The sequence below is a fragment of the Agelaius tricolor genome, unplaced genomic scaffold (genome assembly GCF_023055355.1).
Source record: "Agelaius tricolor isolate 1412-34295 unplaced genomic scaffold, bAgeTri1.0.p SCAF_10, whole genome shotgun sequence".
Taxonomy (NCBI): Eukaryota; Metazoa; Chordata; class Aves; order Passeriformes; family Icteridae; genus Agelaius; species Agelaius tricolor.
In genome coordinates this window covers 107123-131021 of record NW_027269270.1, presented here as the reverse complement: position 1 = coordinate 131021, position 23899 = coordinate 107123, and the positions used below count along the sequence as shown (strand labels likewise).

Sequence of the window (23899 nt, the reverse complement as noted above, 5' to 3'; positions counted from 1 at the left end):
TCTTTCCTCTCTGCCTCCTCTCTCCTTCAAATTTCCCAACTCTTCCTCAGGCTCATCTCCCTGTGTAGTCCTTGCTGGACTCATGCAGAACCAAGTGTCCTGCCTGTCTCTCACAGCATTCCCTGGTCCCCATCCATGTTTTGTCCCTGTGTGCTGCTGGAGCAGTGTAACAGGGCCCAGGCATGATGGTTGATGGCCATTGACTGCAGGAGGCAAATTGCCCCCACCATCACTGTGCTTATTATCTGCAATCACCATATCTTGGGAAAAAAAAAACCAAACAAGGAAAAAGCCCAACTGAAAATCTGTTCTTCCCTGCTCTTTGTGCAGCTGTGGATATCCTGATCTCCCCTTTCCTTTCCCATGGTGCTGACCACATCTAACATGCACTGTGCTGTTTTATACTTGCAGGGCACCAAGGGCTCTCCTGGTCAGCCAGGGCCAGCTGGAGAACAAGGCATGCGAGGGCCACAGGTCAGTGAGTGCACAGCAGAGGGAAGGCCTTGCCTCATGATGCTGGCTGTTACTTCATCACAGCCACTTCCCCAGAGAGTCTCATCCACAAAGACTGTTGGGATTTGGGTGTTTTTGGGTGTGCTGTGGCCTGGATGTCCTGCCTGCCACTGTGTTCACACCAGCCAAGGTGTGATATGTTTGCAGAGCATCCCCCAGACACTGCAGAATTTGCTCCCCCTTGGATCTTGGTGTGTTTCTGCCCATGGGTGCTGACAGCCTCTCTTTTCTTCCCACACAGGGTCCCCCTGGCCAGGTTGGCACACCAGGCATCAGAGGAGAGCAGGGTGTCCCTGGACCCAGGGTAATCCTTCTGCGGCTTCCCAGACATTGGCCCAACTATGCTGTTGTTGAACTAACAAGAGTCCAATGTGTCTTCACATTCCCCTCTCCTAGGGCTCCAGCTCTGCTCCAATCTCTTTTAACACTGTCTTCCAGCATGATTCTCCTCTCAACTTATGCTTAGGACTTCTTGATGAAGAGTTACAGAAGAGAAAGAGCTAAAAGCAACCACAGAGGGGTCAGGACTTCAGAGTTTGGTCCATTATTGCAATTTTAGTTAAAGAGGATCTTTGAGTGACTGGTGGGGCACCTCTGTGATGTTTCATCCTCTGAAGCCAGAGCATGACCATCTCATAGGCCTGCAGGGGCCACCCCATGTATTTATTTCTCCCTCCTGCTGTATTCCTCAGCCACATCCTTTGACACAAAGCCACATTGCATTTCCCCATCCCCAGCATGCTTTTCCCCCTCCTGTTTTCCTGTGGGTGTTCTCTTAAGGACAATATAAATTGCTGCTGGCATTTGCATTGAACTGAGCTGGACCTCCAGCTCCTCCCAAACATGAGGGAGACTTCTGAATTTCCTGAAGTGTTTTGAGAGACACCAGCCCTAGTAGTCAGTACATGATTTCTATGGTCATCCAGTTCCCCAGTTCCAGGCACCTGAGTTTCCTTGAACATTGCCAACATGCCTCTCTCTCCCCATTTCCATTCCAGGCTGGGAGTGGACCTCCAGGACCCCCAGGAGAACGTGGCAGGATTGGTCCCCTGGGAAGGAAGGTATGCCTTCAGGAGCACTGGCACCAGCAACTAAAGCTGGATTGAAAAGCTGCTGGATTTTGTATGGGCTTAAAGAAACACATGAGATGAACCTCTTGGGCATGCACTGTGTGGGCAGAAGCAAGCTTGTACTCATTGTTTCATTAGGCTCCCATTTCAGTGAACAGAAAGGCAAAAGTAACTGAGAAAGTGAGATTCCCAATCAACTTTCCTGGGCAGATTCTCAGAAAATGCCCATGTAGGAAGGTTTTACCTTTCCTGAAATCACCAAAGGTCCCAGTAAAGAGCATGCACGTGGCAGCATTTTGGGCTGTGTAGGTCCAGTCATGCCTTTCTGCCACAAGGAGGGCTGCAGACTGCTCTGTGAGAGCAAACCGGTGTTGATGGGGTGGGGGAGGCTCAGAGCAGCCTGGAGTTTCAGCACATCCTTTAACAGATGCTCCTCCTTTTAGGGTGAGCCTGGAAACCCTGGACCCAAAGGGCCGAACGGACAGCCAGGCCCGAGAGGAGAGATGGTGAGTGTGGCCATGCCCTCCCACCTCTAAGGACACTTTAGGAACTTCAAGGAACATTTAAGAGTTTCACAAAGCCCTGTGGCTTCAGTGGGTTCTTTCTATTGGTGCTGCTGGACCTGTAGGGTTTAAGTTGTTTACATATCACATATCATTTATATATTAATGACTCTGGCTTTCCAATTTTAGGGTGATGATGGACGAGATGGAATTGGTGGCCCAGGTCCTAAAGGCAGGAAGGTAGGTGTATGCTCAGCATTCTCCCCTCCTCAACAAGCACAAGGGAGCAGCCAATATCTCCAGCACAGATGGATGAGGGAATTTTCTAGAACATATCCAAATTAACCTTTCTGTTGTTTCAGGGAGAACGTGGCTTCATAGGTTACGCAGGGCCAAAGGTGGGTGCAGCCCATGAGCTGTGCATTTATTTTTCAAGCAATTTTCCATGGGCCTCTGCAGGTTTAGAGCTGCTGTTTGTTGTTTTCCCCTCCTAGGGTGGACCTGGTGACCGTGGTGTTGCTGGAGGCCCTGGCCCCAAAGGAAACAGAGGCCGCAGAGTAAGTTGGACCATGGTACAAATTTTCCCTTCTGCATGAAAGCCCTGAAAGATGGACACATCTTTTCCTCCAAGTGCTCCTGGGAGTCCTCCTGCAGATGTTCATGGAGGGGATTTCTCTGCTTTCTCTTTTTAGGGAGATGCAGGAGTACCTGGGACACCTGGTCAGAAAGGAGAGATTGGATACCCTGGGCCATCTGTAAGTGTTCATTGCATTGCTGATTGGCTTCATATAATGGTCCCTGTGGGTTCCAGGGGTTCAAAAATAAGTCCATCACTGTCTCCTGCTGATTTCAAGTTGGGGAAATCCCTCTTTATTTGTCTTGGATGTGTCTCTATAACTTTTTAAGCAGCTATTTATCACTGACCATAATTTACCCTTCCTCAAACCAAAGGAAAAACTCAAGGGACATGCTCTTACCAGGCATTAGGAATTCCCCATGTCAATACGCCCCTTAAAATTCCTTCTAGGAGATTTTCATCTCTTTATCATTCACCACCCCAGTCAGGATAGGGGGCATGACCAAATCTGGCTGGCACAAGGCTCCCTAGAAAGGCCAAGGTGGCTGTGCTTGCTTTGCATGTGAACCTGGAGCATCATAACTCATAGAATGGTCTGGGTTGGGAGGGACCTTAAAGACCATCTAGTTCCAACCTCCCTTTTGGGTTTGGCCTCAGCTAGGTTCACTCCTCACACAGAAGAGCCCTGCACTCTGCTGCTGGAAACACAGCTGAAAACAGACAGATTTTCCCATGGCTCAGTAGTTATTCTGACAGGTTTCATAAAGCACCCTGGAGATACACTTTGCACTCAACTTCTCTTCATTCTTTGAAACAGGGCCTTAAAGGCGAGAAAGGAGAATCCAGAGATGTAAGTGTGGCACAATTTCTCTCTTGTTTTGGAACACTCCTGGGTTGGCTGTGTGACATATTTCTCTCCCCCCTTTCTTTATTTCCTAAAGCAATGCGCGCTGGTGCGGAACATCAAAGACAAATGCCGTGAGTACCTCCTCAGTGCCTTGCTAAGCCCCTCTCTCTACCCTTATTTGCCCATCATGTTGCAAGAATGGCACTGACCAAGCTGTTTTTTCCTCTCCATCTTTTCCACAGCTTGCTGCTACGGTAAGTCTCATTCAGTCCTTTAAACCCCAGGGTGGCTGCATGCTGCTCTCCCCACGTATGAATGATTTACTGAGGACACAGTCCTTAAATCCTGACAGCTGCTTGAGGCATGACTTGTTCCTGATGCCTATTCCCAACAGGTCCCAAGGAGTGCCCTGTCTTCCCAACCGAGCTGGCCTTTGCTATTGACACCTCCTCGGGCGTCGTGAGGGAGGTTTTCAACAGGATGAAGCAAACCGTGCTCAGAGTGGTCAACAACTTGACCATTGCTGAGAGCAACTGTCCCCGGGGGGCTCGGGTGGCCCTGGTCACCTACAACAACGAGGTCACCACAGAGATCCGCTTTGCTGACGCCAGGAAGAAATCCAGCCTCCTGCAGCAGATCCAAAACTTCCAGGCAACGCTGACCACGAAGCCACGCAGCCTGGAGACCGCCATGTCCTTTGTGGCCAGGAACACCTTCAAGCGTGCCCGCAGTGGCTTCCTGATGAGGAAGGTGGCTGTCTTCTTCAGCAACGGGGACACCAGGGCGTCGCCGCAGCTCAACGATGCTGTGCTGAAGCTCTACGACGCCGGGGTTGTGCCGGTGTTCCTCACCAGCAGGCAGGATGCGGTGCTTGCCAGAGCTCTGGAGGTTGGGGTCCTTCAGCCTTTCTTTATTTTCTGCTCATGCCCTCGGTCTGATTTCATGGTGTTGGATGCCACAGGCTTTCAAAGGCCTCTCAAATGTGGAAGGCTGGCCAAAGTCATCCATCTATTAGGAGAGAAACACTAATTTTGTAATCCTCACAGCACATGCTGGGAAATGCTAGTGAGACTCTCAGGAGTCACTCTTTTCTCAGGCTGTGGCTCCAGGGTGCCAAGTGTGGGATAAACAGAAGGGAGAGTTTAACAGAAAGGCAAAGAGTGGGAAGGTGGGAGTACATTAGCTTTGTTGGCAGAGGGAGAGTGGACAGACAGAGATTGAAAGCCAGGAAAAAGCCCCAGATAAACTCACTGAGCACTGGTTCAAGTGGTCCCTTTTTTTGGAGTTATGGCTCTAAACTGACATCAGGGACATGAGCCTCCTCCAAAAGGGATCACCAAGAACATTGTGCTGAGCAGAGAATTCCTCAGAGTTGTGGGTTGCCCTGCCCTCCCCTGAGCGGAGAGCAGCAGAAGGCAGCATTACTGACTCTGTTTCTGTTTCCATCTCACCAGATCAACAACACAGCTGTCGGTCATGCCATTGTTCTTCCAACCAGCGGCGGTCAGCTGAATCAAACTATTCAGAGGCTTCTGACTTGTCACATTTGTTTGGGTAAAGCATCCAGTTTCTCCTCTAGACACTTCCAAATCCTTCTGGCCATGCAGCAGTGGGTTGTAAGAAGGGAAGCCCAAGTTGGGAGTCAGCCCTTCTGTTAATGGATACAAGGGTTCTTGGGTGGAGCAGAAAACATTGGGCTTTGTGAATGAGTTTCGCTGGGCGTTCTCCACTTTGTGAAGAGAAGCTCCTTTTTTGTCTGGTTGCCACTTTTACAGCCCAAATCCTGATAGCCAAGTGCTCTAAAAGATGGCCTTCTGCCACTTAGAGTGCCTCAGAGATCCCCTTGGACAAAGGAGCACATTAAAAAAATACTTAACACATAACTGAATGTGTTGCAGGATAAAATTACTTTGGTATCTAGCAATGGACCAGTGAATGTCCAGGGCTTGATGGTATTTCATGTGAGACAAGAGATGTTTACCTTGATGAGGGAGGGTTGTGTCCAGGTCCTGCAGGTGAAACCAGCTCCCTGTATTTCTTCCCCAGATGTGTGTGACCCCCATCCCAGCTGTGTTGGATCTGGCCAGAGACCTGCCTTCCGAGACAGAAGGGCAGCCCCCACCGACGTGGACACGGACATAGCCTTCATCCTGGACAGCTCCGAGTCCACCACCCCCCTGCAGTTCAGCGAGATGAGGAAGTACATTTCCCACATTGTAACCAACCTGGAAATCAGCTCAGAGCCAAAAGTATCCCAGCACCACGCCAGAGTGGCCGTTCTCCAGCAAGCCCCTTACGAACACGAAATCAACTCAAGCTTCCCACCAGTGAAAACTGAGTTCTCACTAACTGATTATGCGTCCAAAGAGAAGATCATTAATTACATCCACAACCAAATGACCCAGCTGCACGGCACGAGGGCTCTGGGAAGTGCAATCGAACACACAATCGCTCATGTCTTCGAAAGCGCGCCGAGCCCTCGGGATCTAAAAGTCATCGTTCTGATGATGACTGGAAAAGTGAACAAAAAAGAACTTGAGCACCTGCAGAGGGCTGTCATCAGTGCAAAATGCAAAGGGTACTTCTTTGTTGTCTTGGGCATCGGCAGGAAGGTGAATGCCAAGAACATCTACAGCCTTGCCAGCGAGCCCAACGACGTGTTCTTCAAGCTGGTTGATAAACCAGGAGAGCTCCATGAAGAGCCCTTGCTGCGTTTTGGGACCCTGCTGCCATCCTTCATCAGAAGTAAGTGCAACATCCTGCACCCAAGTGTCATGGAAGGGGCAACACATGGCCTCTAAAAGGTTTTGAGCAGCAGGACCCACTGAAGTTAGTCTCTTTTTTTTTTTGTTTGGTGCAATTTGGGCTGCTCATACTTTACCTAGCTGAGTATCTCTGGGTTTTCTTCACTTTGGTCTCCCCATCCCCTTCCATGTTGATCCGCCAAGTAGAGTTTGCACTTCGGTGTGCTCTGCCTTGATCTCCATGGGCTCAGCTGTGGCTTCTGATCTCATCCCATCTGGCTTGCCTCTCACATAGGTCTCGCTGAGACTCTTTGCACCACTTCCTTGGAGCTCCTTCAACACCCAGCAAATCTTTCTTTCCAACTTCAGCATAAACATCATGTCCTGCTAGCAGGCCCTTGTCTGGCTCAGGCTGAGATCTGGAGTTGCTCTACGCAGATTTATGGACCAAATGTACAGGATTCTTTGCTCAGGGATAAATAAAGCTGCTGTATTTGGGATGTGCTGACTGTGCCTCAAAAATCTACATCTCAGCTTAGCTAGAGATCCCAGGCTGGACCTCCAGATCCTAAACACACCCCTCCAGCAAGGATAAGAAGTAGACCTCTTTTAGGAAATCTAGTCTTTTAGCAAAAATTCCTGAAAACCGGATTACTGGGATGATATACCACAGATTCAGGAATGTCTTTCACTAAATAGGAAGCAAACATCTGGAAATAAATGTTTAGGTTATCTCAGTTTGCTTTTTCCATTTACTGCTTACAGCAGTCCTGGAAACTTCTAACTCTTGATTACCTGTGTGGTTGGAAGTGCCCTGTTACAAGAAATGTGTTTATAAGTGACAGACTCAGGCAAACAGCCCTCTTGTTGTTAAGGCCTTTGTGTTTGTAGACTGGAATAACAAATCTCCCATCCCAGGATGTTGTAGTAACCAAACATCGAGCAAGAAAAGGAAACTTAGTTCCTTTTTTTGGTTTTTGTTTTTTTGTTTCTTTTTAATTAATAAGAAATAAATGTAATCTGGTGGTGGTGGGTATCCACCATCCTCAACTCCAGTATTAATGTCTCTCTCTGTCTCCAGGTGAATTTGCTTTCTACCTGTCTCCAGAGATAAGGAAACAATGTGAGTGGCTCCAGAATGGTCAGCAAGTCCAGGGCCAGCACCCCGTGCTCGTTGGGCAGAAAGCAGTGTGAGTAATGTTTTGGGGAAAAGGAAAGAAAAAGCAACTTCACTTTCAAAAATCAGGATTGTCTTTTAATTAATATAATTCTAATAATATTTCAATTAATTTTACTGGTTCCCCCGGGGTTGTGTCAAAAGAGCAGCAGAGATATCTTATAGAGAAGGGTGATGTATAATTTTAAATTTGGGGTAAATTCCATATTTATATATTTATAAAAATATGAAGGAGGTACATGCTGACTTTGACCGTGTAGGTCAGGAATTCCAGAAATTACTATGAATCTGGGGCTTTCTACTCCAAACATTCTTTTCAGAGGCTTGGCTGCTCTGGGTTATCTGATACACAGAATCCAGCACGGCACCCATGCTAATATTTTCTGAAGAGAAGTGAAAGCTTGTGTCACCCAGACTCATTGGTGGCACAGAGCTGTCCTGGCTTCAGAAGGCCAAGCCCCTTGAAGTCAGGCACTCTGCAGATCTGTCTGAGTTCACTTTTTTCAGAAAACCACAGAACAGTTTGGGTTGGAAGGAACCTTAAAGAACATCTTCTTCCAACCCCTCGCCACGGGCAGGGACACCTTCCACTAGGGGCACGTTTCACTGCTTGGATCGAAACACTTTTCGCTCTTCACTGTGAAGAGTGAAAATTTAAGTCTGGCAAAGACTCTTGACCTCAGATGGGTTCTTGCCAGTGGTTTCTAGGTCAACTCACCTCCATTTCCAAAATTCTGCCCAGGTTCGTGGCTCCCAACGCGACTGCCAGCCGCACCTTCCCTGCCAGCACCACGGTCAGCGCCACCATCAAGCCAGCGGCGAGTGCCCATGCCAGAACCACTCCTGCCAGCACCACGGCCCAGGCCAGAGCCCCTGAGACCACCCCAGCCAGCTCTGTGGCCCAGGGGAACGCCACTGCCCAGGGAGCAGCCAGTGCCACCACCACCCACAGCAAAGCCGGTGGCCGGGCTGCCAATAACAATGGCACAGGCACCGCGGCCGGAGGCAGGAGGAGACACAGCGGTACGTGAGCAGCTCTCCCCATGTGGGCAGGGCCTCCCTCGAGGCTGAAACACAGCAGGCTGTGGCTCTTCTCACCCCCTGAGAGGATTATTCCTGTGGGAAATGTCCCCCAGAGGGCAAATTTTGATTTTAGGTGCAAATTGGGAAGTCTGTGCTGGGGCATTGCCAACTTGTGTTAAGAATTTTGTGCAAAATGGGTGGGGGACAGACTGCCCTTAGACAAAACACAAGCAGGATCAATCCATTTCTCTACAGAGAGCTTCTCTTTCTAGTGTGGCTCATTTGTTTCCAAGATTTCCTTGGAGCATTGCCCCTTGGCCAATGGCACTGTTTGAGCTCTCAGCTAATAGGAATAGTTAGTTCATCAATGGATCAGTGTGGATGGAGACCTGTTTGGGAATGCCAAGCCTCCTTCATACAGTTCATACAAAGGGGTATTTTTGCAAGGAGGTACAGACAGATCTGCACTAGCTGAGCAAGGATCAGAGAATGTGTCCAAGCACAGGGAAGCTCATCCAGTCACTGATGGCAAGTCCCTGCACAAATAATAAATAAAAAGCAATAAATAAAAGCAATCAGCTTTTGCAAGGTTAATGCTTTTATCAGCTTGAGGGGAATAAACTTTTCTGGGTGTTTCTTGCTCCACCAGTTCTTCAAGCAGTGTTTATAAAGGTCTCATCCAGTGATCTGCCAGAGCAGGAAAACCTTTCCATAACAACTTCTTTGACCTGTTAAGGTTATCATCCCTGGAAATGTTCAAGACCAGGTTGGACAGGTCTTGGAGCAACCTGGTCTGGGGGAAGGTGGCCTGCATGGCATGGAGGTTGGAAAGAGATGGTCTTGAAGGTCCCTTCCAGCCCAAACCAGTCTGTGATTTTATGTTCACTCTTAAGCAGGCTTGGCTTGAAGGTCTTCAGCAGCTCAGTGACTCCATTGCACCCTAGAGAAGGAAGGATCTGACTGGGCACATGTACAGTTGTTGGGAAAGTGCTGGGAATTTCAAGCTGTGAGAATTTTGTAAAAAAAAGGGCTTTGATTTGCTAGATTGCAACAGATTATTAAAGATAAATAAACCACTTGGTGAATCATCTGAGCTATGGAAAACAAAGCCTCCCCTGCGGGGGCATTTGAGACAGCCAAGTGCCAGCCTGGCTTGTACTTGCCATGAAAAGAAGATTCTGCAGCACTGAGGCACTTCTTCCTTGAGATCTTTCCTTCTTCACTCTCTGCCTGGTGTCCCTTCTGATTCTGATTCTGATTCTGATTGATCCTGATTCTGATTCTGAATCTGATTCGGATTCTGATTCTGATTCTGCCCTGCAGCAAAGACCCACGACATCCAGATCACAGACGTCACCGAGAGCAGTGCCAGGCTGCGCTGGGCCAGCCCTGAGCCCCACAGCACCTTTGATGTCACTGTCACCTTGGCACAGGACCACTCCCTCGTGCAGAGGCAAAACCTGACCGGCACCGAGCACGTGATCCGGGGGCTCCGGAGCGGGCAGAAATATGCTGTTGTCATCACTGGCTCCCAAAAATCCCAGCCCAAAGTAACCTACACAGGGTCATTCAGCACGAGTAAGTGACTATCAAAAACATGTGGGCAATTTTTTTTTTCATTAAGTGGGCACAAAAAGTGGGAGGGGAAAATAAATAGGGATTGGGAATCAGTTGGTACCAACAATCCCAGCCCTGGCTGTGCTAAGTTGTGTCACTTCATGTCTGCTGTCACCAGCAGGGTATGAGATGTGGCAAATGTGTTTCTGAAAAATGGGAGTTTGCACTACAGTGGGGTTAAATCAGCACAGAATGTGGGATAATTAAAGGCAGTCCCAGAGTGGGTTTGTTACGTGCTGGAGAGTTTGTACATCGGTGCAAAAGGTCTTGGTGGGGGCCCAGCCTGCACTACTGCAATTAATAATGAGTCAAACTGGTAAACTCAGTCCAGCACAATTTCAAAATAAGCAAGAAAAGCTGCCTCCCTAATAGCCATAGCTACTGATCTGCTTCCCACACTACCCAGAAAAACCCACAAAGAGGAGATGAAAGGGAAGGTTTAGTCCCTTGGGGATCCAAACTCCATGTGTGCACATCCATCACCAAACTCTCTGGCATGGCCAAAAGTTGCAAAAGACACAGCCAATTTCTTTTTTTAATACAGTTGGCACAGAGGTGACTTGGCTTGGTGGTGTGAAGTTTGTGCTGGTCCTGCCAGTGCTGTGTCTGGCTTCGTCTGGCACTCCCAAGGCAATTCCAGTGCCCATGGAGAGCCTTTCCTCTGGCTTCAGTGGGTTTGGACCAGTCCCTTACCTTCACAAGCAATAAACATGCCCACAAAAATGTTGAGAAAAGACATCAGTGGGTAGAAGTAACATTTGCATGTGCTGAATTGGAGCTCCCAATGCCCAGGGAAGCTGCTTTTCCCATGGAATAAACCTTGAATAAACTGAGTAGGCAGTGGTGGCAAGCTGTGACCTGGACACTGAGTAGGATTGTTCCCCTTAGCCACGCCCAAACCATTCACTAAAGAAAAGCAAATCCACCCCTTCCCGTGGCTGCAGACCCCTCCATGGAATATTTTTCACCTGTGCCAATCCTCACCCTAGCTCCTAGAGGGATGTGAGGCCTGATGGGAGGAGTGTGCTCCCAGAGAGCCCTTGAGGGAACAGGAGAGTACAGGTCCATCACGGATTGGCTCCCCAGGGGCATGCAATTTTTGTTCTGCCCCCTCCAAGGCCAGGAGACCAAAGCTAAAGTGGCTCCAGAGAGGCCCCTGAACCCCTGCCCTGTCGATGCTCTGGGCTGAGTGGGGCCATCCAAAGCAGCCCCATGGGGCCCTGGGGATGCTCCTCTGTGGTGACCCCTGAAGATGAGCCCAAGCAGAGCCACTGGGGAGGGAAGGTGATCCCATCCTGGCCCAGCCAGGCAGTTGGGGATTGCTGATCCCATCAGCTGCCTCCAATAAACATTTCTCATATGTCTGTGCTGGGCTAAACAGATCCAGACCTGTCCCCTGTGCTGGAGCTGGGTCTGGGGGTTTGTTTGTGACTGCCCTGAGGGTGATGCTGCTGCCCTTCCCCCTGAGTGACCCTCTGCCTCTCCCCACAGAGACCCAGGCACAGTCCCAGGTGTCCCTGGCCAACATGATGCTCAACACTGAGCCACTGGAAGGGCCTGAGAGTGGTGAGTGTGGGGGGATTGCTGGGCTGGGGGCTCTCACAGTGCCAATGACACCAAGGGATCTGCAAGTCCTGAGCATGGCCTTGGTGACACCTTTGGCAGCACGGGTCAGAGCCCTGCTTTGGGGTCTCTGCCTCTTTTCGTGGCATCGGGTGACCTCAAGCTCATCACACTGGTGCTGTCACACACCATCAGTGTCACAACCCCTCCTCCAAGGGCCTGGAAGGGCTCTCAGCCTTCACCCAGCAGCACAGCCACTGCAGCCACACCAACAATGGCTCTGCCATCCAAAACTCATCCCTGAGTCATCGCTCCCGTGTTTTCCTTCAAACATTCTGCTTGTGCTGGGGCTCATTTTCTTCACAAAGTGGTCTGAGAGCACAGGGAAATGCAGCCAGGAGTTGTGGAGCTGCTGTGGAGCTCTGGCTGCTGGTGTTGAGTGGTTTGAGCATGGATCTCAGTCACGCCTGGCTGGTGGCACCACTGGAGCTTTGTGCAGCAGAGGAGCCAAGGGCTTGTGCTGGACCAATTCATTTCTCCTTCCTGCATGACCCCTCATCCTTCCCTTCCCATGTGCTCCTTCCTGCTCATTTGGCCCCTCTCCCTGCCACTGCCATCCCCCTCATCCCCCCTTGTTCCCACCAGGTGACAAGCACCCCCTGCCTTTGTTTAACCCCTTGTTTAACCCCCTGGCACCAGCCCTTGGCAAACCAGGTGTGTGGGCTTCTCCTGCCCCAGGGAAAAGGGATGTGCTGAGTGCTTTGCTCTGCACTCCCACACAGACCTCTCCATCTCAGCTCCATTTGCTGACCCACTTGCAGCAGACACCTCTGCCTGAGGATTTATGGCAGCCAGCAATGCTCTGGGGGAAGCATTCCCCAAGGATGCTAATCCAAAGGTTTTCAACAGGATAAAGACTCTAAAGAGGGCAGGGAATTGGGGATGGGTTAAGCTGAGCCTCCTCTAGTTCATGGGAGACACCCATGTGTATATCTTCAGAGAGATTTTGGAGGAAAGCCCACACTCTCCCCTCCTTGTATGGGTAAAATAGCATGGATGGCCCAGCATAACTAATAAAAACTCTGGGATTTGGACCTAAATTATCATTTTTGGGGCAGGAAAGGAACATATGTTTAAGAATTCACTGAGCCTTCACATATACCAGGTGCAACTTGCTTTTAGAGATAAAGACAGTTAAGGACTAGAAGTCACTGCCAGGACAAAGAGCTTTGAAAAGAGGGTGGGAGGATTTGTGTGAGGGCTCAGTCCTGAGTGCACCACTGGGGAGTAAGGGGTTCCCACCATGCTGCTCCCAGGATCTGGGGGTTGGATCTGTGGCAAAACCAAGAGCAAGAAGAGGTGAACAGGAGGCTGAGGAAGGTTTGCATCCAGCAAAGCAAGACAAAACACACGAGAGGGAAATGCCACCAGTCCTGAACCAGACTTTATTTTCCCTTTTTTCCCTCTTTTCAATCTCTTTGCTTTTTCAGCTTTTAACCCTCTCAGAATCACTTAACCTTTGCACCTTTTGCCATGCAGATTGGCCAGACCCTTGCTTGCTGGACTTTGACATGGGCATGCAGTGCAAGGACTATCAGATTGTGTGGTTCTTTGACTCCAAACACAAGTTCTGCAGCCAGGGTTGGTATGGTGGCTGTGGAGGTAATGCCAATAGATTTGAGACCGAAGCTGAGTGCTATAACAAATGCTTAAAGCCATGTAAGTACCCCATGAGGATTCACCCTTTTGCATTTTGTCCTGTTGTCAAATGATGTTTGGATCAGAGAGAAAACACCATTTAAAATCCAAACCCGTGCACTTTTTCCTCCTCCAGCAGCAGATGAGAAAGCCATGCAGCAGCCACCCCTTGAGAAAAGATTCTCATCAGGTAACACACCCCCCCCCCAAAAAAATGAATCATCACAAACAAAGCAAACCCATTCTTTCACCCTGACCATTTCACAGCATGCATCCAAGCCTGTCCAACCCCAGATCAAAAGTAGCACAGATTTAGTTTTCACTTGCTCCTTCACACCACCATGCCCTTCCATCTGCTTTGCATGAGCCAGTCACTTTGCATGTGTGTTGTCCCACCAGGATGTGCTGTGCTGGCACAGCCTGGGTGGCAAAGCTCCTTGGATTTCATCAGGGACCTGGGGTGGCTGAACTGGAGTGTGGCACAGTCCCAAACTGGTTTGTGTTATCTCTGTGTGACCAAGGAGTGCCACCCCTCTGCTGGAATGCAGAGAATTCCCAATATTTCACTGCCTGTGACCAAAACACTGATGGAAGGTGACTCCATGGGGCTTGGGCATTGCATGGAGACGTTTTCCTCCATCACCAAAAGAGAGAAGCCAAGCCTGAGGGAGGAGCCTGCAGGAAAATGGCAATGCCCTCCTCTCCTCAAGGGGTTTCTGAGGTTAAGGGATTAGGTTTGCAAACCCCTTCAAGATCTGGGAAGGGAGAAGAGGCTTGAAATCGCCTGTGTTGGTTCAGCAAGGGGGTTGGGATGGGAACAGAGCCCAGAAAATCCTTATCAGAGCGGTCTCCCCCTCCCAGACGTGTTTTAGGGCCCTTTGTGTAGCTTTTTTGGAGGGAAACCAAGGAGTGAAGACAGCTCTGGTACCTAGAGGCAGGGCTTTAGTCCTTGCAGTGGCATGACAGGGTTTGAAAAGGCAAATTACAGACCCTTCCACTTCATTTGACTTTCTTAGGTTCATTTTAGGGAATTTTTGTCACTGGCAAAGATGGAGGCAAGGAAGAGGTGACCACCACCAGCCACAGAGATGTCTGGGGTGGCCAAAGGGGACTTCAAGGTGCTTTGGGGGAGCAAATGGGCACCATGGATCCTCTGGCTGTAGTTTGAGCACTTTGCTGCCAGAGGAAGCAGCACACAGCTTCACTCCAGAGCAGGATTCCACCCTGGGAGAGCAGGGAAGCCTCCCTGATGGGGATTTCTCTGGAGAGCACGAGTTTCTGCTAGCCCTGTCCCACAGGCCAGCCCCTTCTGATCTCTGTCACATGCTTTGATGATGTTTCCAGCAACTGTTTCTGAGGCTAAAGTGATATTTCATCAACTTGGCACCGCTTTACCCTGGGCACAGAGTCAAGAAAAGCAGCCTTGGGGCCCTGGAGGGATGTTCAGGTCTCTGCCCGCTGTGCTCTGCTCACTTTATTCCCTTTCCATTTTCTGCAAGGCCAGAGCTTGAATCCACATGGAAAATGGACACGGGAGTTCAGTGCAGCTCAGCTTTTAAGGTGCTCAGGCTCTGGGTTCAGTCCTCAGCAGGTGCAACAATGAGAAATGAGTTGAGCCCCCAAACTTTAAGGCACTTTGGGTGCAAAAACGTGCACCAGACCCACTTCCCTTTGGAAGCCTTTCAAATGCTGTGATCCCCTTTAATTATGGACTTTTTATATATAATTTTTCATGTGTAGATGTGGAACATGAGGCATGGTTTAGTGGTGGGCTTGGCAGTGCTGGGCTAAAGGGTCTTAGAGGACTTTTCCAACCTTAATGATTCTATGGGTTTATTTTTTTTTTATTGTTAGTAACTTTTTTACCATGACAAAAGTAACTCTTTAGTGTAACTGAGGAGCCCAGGCTCACATTTTCCCCGTGGCATGACTCAAAACCCTGTCTCTCCCCATCTTTTCAACCTGCTACAGCCTAAAACACATTTTAACTCCCTAATTCTTGCTCTCCATCAATTCTTGGAAATTTTTGGTTAAGCTTTTGTTTCATTTGAGACTGAAATAGGGGCAAATTAGGTTATATACACAAAAGAAATCCTTCTGTTTTGATTAGTGTTTGGATTTCATTCTTGTGCAGTGTTTGGGGTAGAGTCATTCCTGTGTTCACATCTGCTGGATTTCAGTGTTTTGGAAGGTGGGGAAGAAGGGAGATGGGTTTTGGAAAAAGAAAATCTGAATATAAAAAAGGCAAAGAGCCTGCCTAAGGCATGGGGAAGCTTTAGGCTGTGGGAGCCCAAAAGCAAAGCTGAACTGGGAGGTCAGTACTGATTTCTGACTCCCCCTTTCCTGTGGTGTTTATGCTGTGTTGAGCAGAGATGGCACAAGCTCCTTCTCCTTTCCTGTGTGAAGGGAGGTGTGTGACCTGATGGCAAATCAGTGGCTGATATCAGATATTTTTTTAAATTTTATTTTTAAAAAATTATTTGGCAATTTCAGTTTGCCACAATCCAAGCGCTCTGTTGTTTTGTCCCCCGCTCACCCAGCCAGGGATGCAAGATGCAGTGTGGTGGACCCAGGAGCATCTTCACATGGAAAATTTCTCTTTGAAATGAAGTCAGTCCTTTTAGTGGTGCCAGTGCTTCTTGCCTTGCAGCCCAGCCAGTCCTCTCCAACTCATTTCCTACAGATCCAAGGGATTTGCAGACAACCACTGCCATGCATCACTCTTCCTTCATCGCTCCTGGATGCACGGCAGCAACACAGGAGACAAACAAGCTGGTGACCTCCAGGGAAAGAGGTTCTCTTTGCAAAGATGGAGATGGGATTTAGTCCTCTAAATCAGGAGATTGCACAGTCTGAGCTGTGGATGCCCTTTCTCAGCCTGCAGACACACTCACAAAAGGCAGTGCTTCCCCCAGGAGTGCCACTGACCGCTGTTGCTCCTGGTTTTTCCCACAGTGATGGATGTCTGCCGGCTGCAGAAGGACGAGGGCACCTGCAGGAACTTTGTGCTGAAGTGGTACTACGACCCCGAGACCAAGAGCTGCGCCCGCTTCTGGTACGGCGGCTGCGGCGGCAACGACAACAGGTTCAACACGCAGAAAGAATGTGAAAAACTCTGCACCCCTGGTAAGAGGGACCAGCCACATCCCTGGCACCCCCCCTCTGCTGCTCCTGGCAGTTTTTCTTCCCTCAAAATCCTGCATTAAAACCTTATTTGTTCCTTCTTTCCTCATCAGGTGCCATCAACCCCGGCGCGGTGACGGCAATGGGGACATAGAGCCAGGGGCCGGCCAACACTTACCTCTGAGACAGCATCACCTTTGCCACCTTGCCCCTATAGAAGCTAAGGGTATAGACAACCTTGCACTGTAATATTTCATGCTTTTAACTCCCAAGCAAACCCTGAGGAGAGGGTTTTGCTGCATGACCTATCAATATGGTGCTAAACTGTTTGTGGACTGAGTGCTACACGTGCCCGGGTTATATTGTATAGCTTCAACATTGCCAAATATTTACCCAAGTGCAGATTGTTATTGTCTCTCAACATGTCTTCTAAATTAGCCTTTTTTCCCCCCAATTCTGGCTGTCTGCCTATATAAGGCATCACAAAAATGAGTCAAAAAAAACCATAATAATTTCACTGCAACTTGTTACCTGCTTGCTTTTATCCTTCTCATAACTGAGCGTAACTTTACAGGGGAAGCCTTTTTGTAAGAGAGTGGCTGATTCTGATAAAAAATTCATTCCATTTCCACTCTTCCTCTTTTGTTTTTTGGTTTTTTTTCTCCTTTTGCTGGATTCAGTCTCAGACTAGATCTCTTGTATGCATTTGTACCACATGTGGCCAACCGAACTAGCAAGGAAAAGGAAGCAAAGTTTCCAAATGCAAATGCACTGCTGGGACCAAGGCCTCAGTTAACAAATCTTTAAATTGTGGTGTAGGATGCCTCTGGCATTCTTCTGATGTTGTATGTTTTATAAAATACAAAGCAAAGCAGTCTGGGGAGGGGGAGCAGTGGGAGGGAGGGGGGGTTTTATTTTTATTGTGGATTCTGTGTCAGGAAGTCTATACAAAGAACTTTTAAATAAAGTCTAATGGAGGTTTTGAGAAACTTGTGGGTTTGTCTTTGTTAAAGCCAGTGTGGGTATCAATAGAATAATTTTCCAGGGTCTGGAAAGCAATTATTTGGAAGGGGGGAGGAAATCCCACTGTTCCTCAGAGGGAGGATAGACGTAGTAAGGGTATTCAGGAGGACAGCACTCAGAGGCTGCCGTCAACCTGGAGATTTCCAGCTTGGAAAAAAGGTGGAAACAGAGATGTCTTGATTGTGAAATCTCCATCCTGAAGGAATTTAAACTGAGCTGGACATGGCATTTAGCAACTTGGCCTCAGCCAGTCCTGGGTGTCCCTGTGTGACTCAATGACCCCATAAGCATTTTCATCTGTCTCCTTCACTTTCCACAGCCATGATTTTTACCCTTCCTCTCCTTCTCTGAGCTCACCCAAGGAAGATAAAATTCCCAGAAACAATGCACATTTCCCTGCCCCTTCAAAAATCCCCCCTGAAAGCACAAAACAGATGAAAGTGGCCACCCCAGGGCACAGGACAGCTCTGGGTTTGGGGCTCAGTTTCCCTGAGCCTCCATTGCTGTCCCCAGGCAGGGCTTGATAACGCTTCCCATGGCCTGCTGGAGGTGCCTGGAAGGAAAAATGGAGCCTTGCCATGGAGAGGGCAGCTGGAACACCAAACCCAGGGCATTGCTGAGGGAGAACTGGGAGAGGGCACTGACTTCTGGAGAACTGGGTTGGATCGGTTAAATCTTGGAAAGGAGACCTTTGCCATTCAGGGCTTATCCAGGTGTTCTTCCAGGGGTCAGGGTGGGGCTGGCACGAGGACAAGGCCACCTGGTTCTGTCCTGCTGCACTTCAGGCAGGTCCCCACGGGCAGGAGATGTTCCACCTGTGTTGCACACACAACAAGGATGCCTTTGGAAGCATCTCCAGGAGGATTTACCCTTCACCACATCATTTACAAGCCTAAATTATTGCACCCCCTTGGATCCAGGGGGTTCCAAGGGCGCAAGAAGAGCTCGCAGGGCTGCTCTGGGCTTTTTCCTAGTGGGGATTTACAGTTCAGACATCCCATTCCTGGCAGGAGGAGCAGCCCAGAGCCCAAAACTTCCCGTCAGCACCGAGCCGCTTGCGTGGGGACAGGGGACAGCTCAGCTGAGGACGCGCCAAGCCATGGCAGCTGAGCTGGGGAAGCTGAGCTGTTTATTTGGCACCTTCCCCTTAGAGCACACCACAAGGGCTTCATTAGAAAAAGAAGGGAATGGGTAAATTTAATTTATTAATTTATTTAATTATTTATTATTGTAAATGGCTCTTGCAGTGGCTCCGAGGGACTCAGGAGCCTGCCCTGCATCTCTCTGTGTACCGGTCATGGCCAAGCCCCTCACTTTCTCCTCTCAAAAGCTGCACTGAGGTTAAAGTGATCCTTCCCTCCGTCCTCCCAGCCCTCTGCAGCACGGGAGAGCTCTTCCCGATGCCTGCGCCGCCTCCGTTTCCCGGGGCAGCTGCTTTCCATGCAGCCCTCCAGGATGCCGGGGCGCATCCCGGGATGTCACAGCGCGCCGGGGGGAGAAGCAGCAGCTCGGGCAGGGGCCCCTCATCCCCTCCCATCCCCTCCCATCCCCGAGGCGTTGCAGACGCTTCCCGAGCCTTTTAAGGAAGCGAGCTACGCCCCGGGCCCCTGGCCAGGGCCACGAGGGGCTGCACATGGAAGTCATCTGCAGCTGGGAGCGCATCTGCCAGCGTGGCTGCAGCACCGAACCCGGGGTAAAAATAGCCCGAGCCACGCGTGCCGCTCCCGCTGCCGCTGGGGAGCCCCCAGAGCCACGGCCTGCCGCTTTTGGGGGGGACCTCAGACCCCCCTCTAAGCAGGGTTTCTTCTGCAGACATTACCTCCAGCATCAGAAATGCCCCTGGAGTTGGTTCAGAAGGTCTGTCTGCCCAGGAGGGGGACAGCCACGCCATAAAAGTCAGACCCGGGCTAGAATTTCCCTTCAAGCTGAGGGCACGTTGTGAGATGGAAGTGTCACTGGAATTGCTCTGAATCTCTGGAGTTTTCCAGGATTGGGGCAGGGAAACCTTCACAGGGATGGTTGAGGTGACCCTGCTGGTGTAGGTTGAGTTGACCCTGCCTTGGGGAGCTGCATAAAGTCCAGGGGAGCCTCGGATGTGATGCTGTGTCTTCAAATCTGAGTGCTGATTCTGTCCCAAGGAAAGAACCACAGAATGGTTTGGGTTGGGAGGGACCTCAGGGCTCATCTTGTTCCACTCCCTGCCATGGGCAGGGACACCTTCCACTAGCTCAGGGTGCTCCAAGCCCCATCCAACCTGGCCTTGGGCACTTCCAGGGATCCAGGGGCAGCCACAGCTTCCATGGGCACCCTGTGCCAGGGCCTGCCCACCCTCACAGGGAAAAATACCTTCCCAATATCCACTCTAAACCCTCAGTTTGAATTCATTCCCCCTTGTCCTGTCAGTACATCTTTCTAGCACTTCCCTTCAGGTCCTGAAAGGAGATGGGTGAGGCACAATCAGCAGAGCCACCAGCCCTTTTTTTACCAGGGAATTTCCTCATGGAGCATTTCCCAGTCAGGCTGCCCAGAGGAAGCCACAGAATCCTACAGTCCCTCCTACACCCACACTTTGTCCTTAAAGAGTGATAGTGGACAGCCCCTGGGACAAACTACTACAAAAAGTCACTGTCAAATCTCACTTTTTCCAGTTGAAATCCTGAGGGTTCTGGATGCCTCTGCTGCCCTTGGAGACCAGAAAGCTACGAGCCTGCTGGTGAGAACTCCAAGGTTCAACCCTAGAACACAGACATAACCACTTATGATACCAGAGGTGTCATGAAAACCAGGAGCAGGATGTGTCCTAGAGTTCAACACTGAAGCCAGACCCTTAAATTTAGGACAGCATCAGCATTTAATGCTTGGTTGGGTTCCCTCAATGCTGCCGCTTTGCATTTAATCACAGCCTTCCAGGGAGACCTTTACAAGGAGAGGCAAAGTGGCTCTGACACATTTTATTAGCCACTATTAAATTTATTACATCACTAAAAGAAGCCAGTCTAGAAGTCTATGGATGCTCAGATGTACCTGCCCAGATCCTTCCTGGGTTTTCCAGTAATGCCAGTGTTGACATTCCAAGGTCAGGAGTTCAAGGAAAACGACATCTTCCATGCTGGGCATTCCTGGAAATTAGGAATTTATCCAAGTGCCTGAGCAGAGATGCAGATAAACCTGGAGCAGCTGAGCCTGCAGCAAAGGATCTTTGGGAAACGGGGACAGAAGTGTGGGCATTTCCTTGGCCAGGGGTCTGCTGCTTGTGGGATGGAAATACTGCAACCCCCAACCCCAAAATCACTGCAGTAAGGTGGAGATGATGAGGTAAAAGCAGGGGATTTGGAAGATCCTAGATTTTCTAGGTGCTCCATTGGTTTCTGCCTATGTTTTGCAGCCCCACAAGTGTTTTGGGGCGGAATAGTTGGAATGTCCTGGGGAGCAGCACCTGGCAGGGAGCTCACTGCAAGCAAGCGCCATTCCCCTGAGCCGAGCTGGGCATCCCGGGTGGTTTGAAATGCCAAAACTTTGATCCACGATAACTTTAACCTTCCCAGACCTTGCCCAGAGGCCGGGCATCACTCAAAACGGCAGCAGGCAGCCCTGGGGAAGCGCAGCCTTCCCAAAAGCCAACCCCAGGGCTCAGCGGGACGTGGCGGGATAAACAGCCCCAGCGAGAGCCGGGAGTGCGCTCCAGCTGCGGCCTGATTTATGGGACAGCAGCAGCACGGCTTTTTTGGGGTTTTTTTGGTTTTTTTTTTTTTGGTTAAACAGAGCAGATCCGAACCAGATGTGTAACCTTTATCTCCATCGCTGCGCAGAGAGACGGGGGAGCAGACGGGGGAGAGGGAAAGACGTTTGAGTTTCCATGAGCCCCGCAGCCTCCCAGAGCCAGCTCACCAAGAAAAATGAGCCCCGGCAGCCAGGAAACTTCGCTGGCTGCTCAGCCCCGTGTTTTGTTTCCTCCCTCCGTTGCCGCGGAGAAATAAAAGCGCGGCCGGCTGCGATGAGCTCACCGTGCTGCTCCGTAAAACCTGATATTGTGAAGATGTGACCCGGCAGGGGGCTGGGGGTGAGCCCTGTGCTCTGCTCCCCGCGAAGGGCAGGAGGCTCAGACATTCGTATTTTGGGGATTTTCCCTCCCAGGCAGCAAGGTGCAAGGGGGAGGGATGTGGGAGGGTGGTGGGTGATGCCTGGGGATGCCGGGGGAGAGAGGGCTCCCTGAGGGAAAAGCACAAAGTGGGGAATTCTGTATTGGATTTATGATGACCCCAGACACAGGGAAGAATCATGTGCATTTGACTTTATGATATCAGAAGGTTAATTAATTATTCTATTCTATTCTATTCTATTAATTTTACACTGTATTATACTAACAGGAACTACCTTAAACTGAAGAAACTTGTGACTGCCTGCTGACTGTCCCCCACACCCACCCGTGGATCCAATTGGTTGATGAATTAAAACACTCTCACCAGAATCTAATTAAGTGATCACCTTGGGTAGACAATCTTCCAACACATTCCACATGGTTCAAAAACACAGGAGTAGCAGATGAGATAGGAATTGTTTTGATCTTTCCTTTTCCTTTTCCTTTTCCTTTTCCTTTTCCTTTTCCTTTCTTCAGAGGGCATGTGAGTACCTCAGTTCTGTGTCCAGCTCTGGGGTCCCCAGGACAGGAAGGACATGGAGATGATCAGAGGGATGGAGCAGCTCTGCTGTGAGGAAAGGCTGGGAGAATTGGGATTGCTCAGCCTGGAGAAGGCTCTGAGGCAACCAAATTGTGCCCATCCAGGACCTACAGGAGCCTACAGGAAACACAGAGAGAAATTTTTTATAAGACCCTGGCATGACAGGGCAAGGGGGAATGGCTTCAAACTGACATGAATGAGCTCAAACTGAAAGAGATTAGATTTACATTGGTTATTAGGAAGAAATTCTTCCCTGTGAGGGTGGGCAGGCCCTGGCACAGGGTGCCCAGAGCAGCTGTGGCTGCTCCTGGATCCCTGGAAGTGTCCAAGGCCAGGTTGGATGGGGCTTGGAGCAGCCTGGGCTAGTGGAAGGTGTCCCTGCCCATGGCAGGGGGTGGAACCAGGATGATCTTTAAGGTCCCTTCCCACCTGAACCATTCTGATTTCCGATTTTCTGATTTCCAAACTCATAGCTCCATGCCTTGCAGCCAGGGAAGCACTCTAGGAATAACATCCAGCTCTCACTCACCAAAAATTAGCTTCCAAGCCTGGGATGAAAGCACCCCAATATGCTGCTGGGGATCTCCTCTGAGACAGGAGTGGGCAAAGGCCAAATAAGCCATTGCTCTTGAAAAAAAGGCATAAATTATTTAAGTGTTTGAGAGTTAAGAAATATATTTTATAATTATGCCTTACAAATGGGCTCTGCAAGGGCATGGTCAATGAACTGGAGTGGAACTGAAAGGCCTGAAGAAAAAAAAAAAAAAAAAAGAGGTTGTTAGGGACAGAATCAGTAGTTTGTTATTTCTAAAATACTCCTCTGCCTTTCCAGCAGTGATTAATTCAGCAGATGGGGAGGTTGCGTTGGAGGTTAATGAAAAAAAATGAGCATTGCATTAGATTGACTGGAATATTGCAGGGGCCATGACACAGCCTTTGGAAATCAGTGCAGCACTGTGGCTGCTCCTCTGCAGGGTTTGGATTCCAGGCTCCCCTGCTCCAGCCCTCAGAACATCCCTCCCTTTACTGATGGTGGGTCTGCGGTGACAGCATTGCCCCTCACTGTCCTGCAGCTGAAAGCTTAAACTGCTGCCATTGGGGAGGGCAAGCCAATGTTCTCACTCACTGCTCACCCATCCATCCCTGGAGTTCTGCTGATTCTGGGGCAAGGATGGTTTTCTAAGTAAAAAGTGTTAAAAGAGGAGTTTTGCAGTAGGAGGGTTACATACAGTGAGCCTGACCTTCCCCACCGCTCTCATGGAATTGAATTCTGCTCCAGTTATTTTTTTTTTTTAAGCTGCTAAAAGTGAGAAATTAATCTGGAAAACCCAAAATCCTGCCCTGGGTACTGGGGTCCTTGCATGGCTTGCTGGGTGAAACATCCAGATCCCTGGAGCCCCGTGTTTGAAGTTATGAAGGGGTGGATTTTGGATTAAACACAGCAAAAAGTTGGAGATCCAGAAGCTTTTTCCAAAATAATCACTCAAAATCCCCACCTGCACTGTAATTCTCCTTCTTTTCTCTGTGCTTTCTCATCTTCCATCCCTATTTTCCTTGGGCTTATAAAGCAGCTCAGCTCTGCAATGGATGCAGGTGGCCCCAGATTGTCAGGGGCATTGTATTTAATGCTGTTTTTCCCTCAGGATGGATCATGGAATGATATTTTTCCCTCAGGATGGATCATGGAATGCTGTTTCTCCCCCAGGATGGAAACAGCCACAGGAGAAAGGCAGAAGGGCACC

The 23899-nt window shown here is 49.7% G+C and overlaps 1 protein-coding gene across 1 annotated transcript in view; it reads left to right on the top strand.

The window, feature by feature from the left end:
- The window catches only part of COL6A3 (collagen type VI alpha 3 chain), a 57941-nt gene extending 40575 nt beyond the window's left edge, over window positions 1–17366 (top strand). The window contains exons 24-43 of the mRNA XM_071434274.1: window positions 412–474; window positions 755–817; window positions 1512–1574; window positions 2027–2089; window positions 2276–2326; window positions 2449–2484; window positions 2581–2643; window positions 2779–2841; window positions 3481–3513; window positions 3605–3641; window positions 3753–3764; window positions 3905–4398; window positions 4965–5064; window positions 5557–6255; window positions 7336–7444; window positions 8174–8454; window positions 9778–10032; window positions 11563–11637; window positions 16288–16458; window positions 16569–17366. Of these exons, the coding sequence (XP_071290375.1) occupies window positions 412–474; window positions 755–817; window positions 1512–1574; window positions 2027–2089; window positions 2276–2326; window positions 2449–2484; window positions 2581–2643; window positions 2779–2841; window positions 3481–3513; window positions 3605–3641; window positions 3753–3764; window positions 3905–4398; window positions 4965–5064; window positions 5557–6255; window positions 7336–7444; window positions 8174–8454; window positions 9778–10032; window positions 11563–11637; window positions 16288–16458; window positions 16569–16609 (2772 nt within the window). The 3' untranslated portion in view covers window positions 16610–17366. The remainder of the gene's footprint in view (window positions 1–411; window positions 475–754; window positions 818–1511; window positions 1575–2026; window positions 2090–2275; window positions 2327–2448; window positions 2485–2580; window positions 2644–2778; window positions 2842–3480; window positions 3514–3604; window positions 3642–3752; window positions 3765–3904; window positions 4399–4964; window positions 5065–5556; window positions 6256–7335; window positions 7445–8173; window positions 8455–9777; window positions 10033–11562; window positions 11638–16287; window positions 16459–16568) is intronic.
- Window positions 17367–23899: the final 6533 nt, after the last annotated feature.